This window comes from Mandrillus leucophaeus, unplaced genomic scaffold (genome assembly GCF_000951045.1).
Source record: "Mandrillus leucophaeus isolate KB7577 unplaced genomic scaffold, Mleu.le_1.0 Scaffold8, whole genome shotgun sequence".
NCBI classification, from domain to species: Eukaryota; Metazoa; Chordata; class Mammalia; order Primates; family Cercopithecidae; genus Mandrillus; species Mandrillus leucophaeus.
In genome coordinates this window covers 4,446,371-4,447,577 of record NW_012108696.1, presented here as the reverse complement: position 1 = coordinate 4,447,577, position 1,207 = coordinate 4,446,371, and the positions used below count along the sequence as shown (strand labels likewise).

General features: G+C 53.1%; 1 protein-coding gene across 1 annotated transcript in view; it reads right to left on the bottom strand.

The window, feature by feature from the left end:
- Positions 1–1,207, bottom strand: part of LOC105530121 (adenylate kinase isoenzyme 1) — a 16,281-nt gene extending 15,074 nt beyond the window's left edge. Inside the window, exon 1 of the mRNA XM_011967482.1 lies at positions 893–1,207. Coding sequence (XP_011822872.1) covers positions 893–1,207 — 315 coding nt within the window. The remainder of the gene's footprint in view (positions 1–892) is intronic.

Sequence of the window (1,207 nt, the reverse complement as noted above, 5' to 3'; positions counted from 1 at the left end):
GAGACCATCCTGGCTAACATGGTGAAACCCCATCTCTACTAAAAATACAAAAAATTAGCCAGGCATGGTGGTGGGCGCCTGTAGTCCCAGCTACTCGGAAGGCTGAGGCAGGAGAATGGCGTGAACCTGGGAGGCGGAGCTTGCAGTGAGCCGAGATCCGACCACTGCACTCCAGCCTGGGTGACAGAGCAAGACTCCGCCTCAAAAAAAATAAAAATAAAAAAAGAGATAGGGCTTGCTGTGTTGCCCAGGGTGGTCTCAAACTCCTTGGCCTCCCAAAGTGTTGGGAATACAGGCATGAGCCACTGTGCCTGTCCTTGAGTGATTTTTTGTTTAGCTCAAATTGACTTTTATTTGCAATTCACGAATGGGGCACCCTCCACTTCACCAAACAGCGAGAGCTTCCCTAGTGAGTGATTCTTTTTTTTTGTTTTTTTGAGATGGGGTTTTGCTCTTGTTGCCCAGGCTGGAGTGCAATAGCACAGTCTCGGCTCACCACAACCTCCGCCTCCCAGGTTCAAGTTATTCTCCTGCGTCAACCTCCCGAGTAGCTGGGATTACAGGCATGCGCCACCAAGCCCAGTTAATTTTGTATTTTTAGTAGAGACAGGGTTTCTCCATGTTGGTCAGGCTGGTTTTGAATTCCCAACCTCAGGTGACCCACCCGCCTTGGCCTTCCAAAGTGTTGGGATTACAGGCGTGAGCCACCGGGCCGGACCCCTACAGCCTTTTGATGGGATCTCCCCTCTTCACAGATAAGGAAATGAAAGCTTAGTGCAGCAAGGCAATAGCCACGTGGGAAGTTGCAACCTTCTGGGTCCTGTGAGCCCTCCTGGTGGGTGGCTGTCCCAACGTACCCCCTTCCTTCCTACCCCCTCCCATGAGCTCCTACCGGGGGCACCAGGAGCCCCTGCAGCATGATGTCACGGATCTGTCGGCCCTGCTGTGTGCTCCTTTGAGCCTCCTGTTGCAGTACCTGGCCCAGCCCTACGTGGCAGAAGCCATACTTGGTCACCATATTCTTGCACTGCGTCCCTTTGCCACAGTCTGGGCTGCCCGTCACGAAGATGATCAGAGGGGACTTGAGGATGTCTGTGGAACCCAGGAAGAGGGAAGGAGATGGGTTAGTGCCTGTAGGGGCACAGGTGTCCCTGGGTGACACTGGACAAAGTCTCTTGACATACTCTCTTTTGCTATAGGGTGGCAT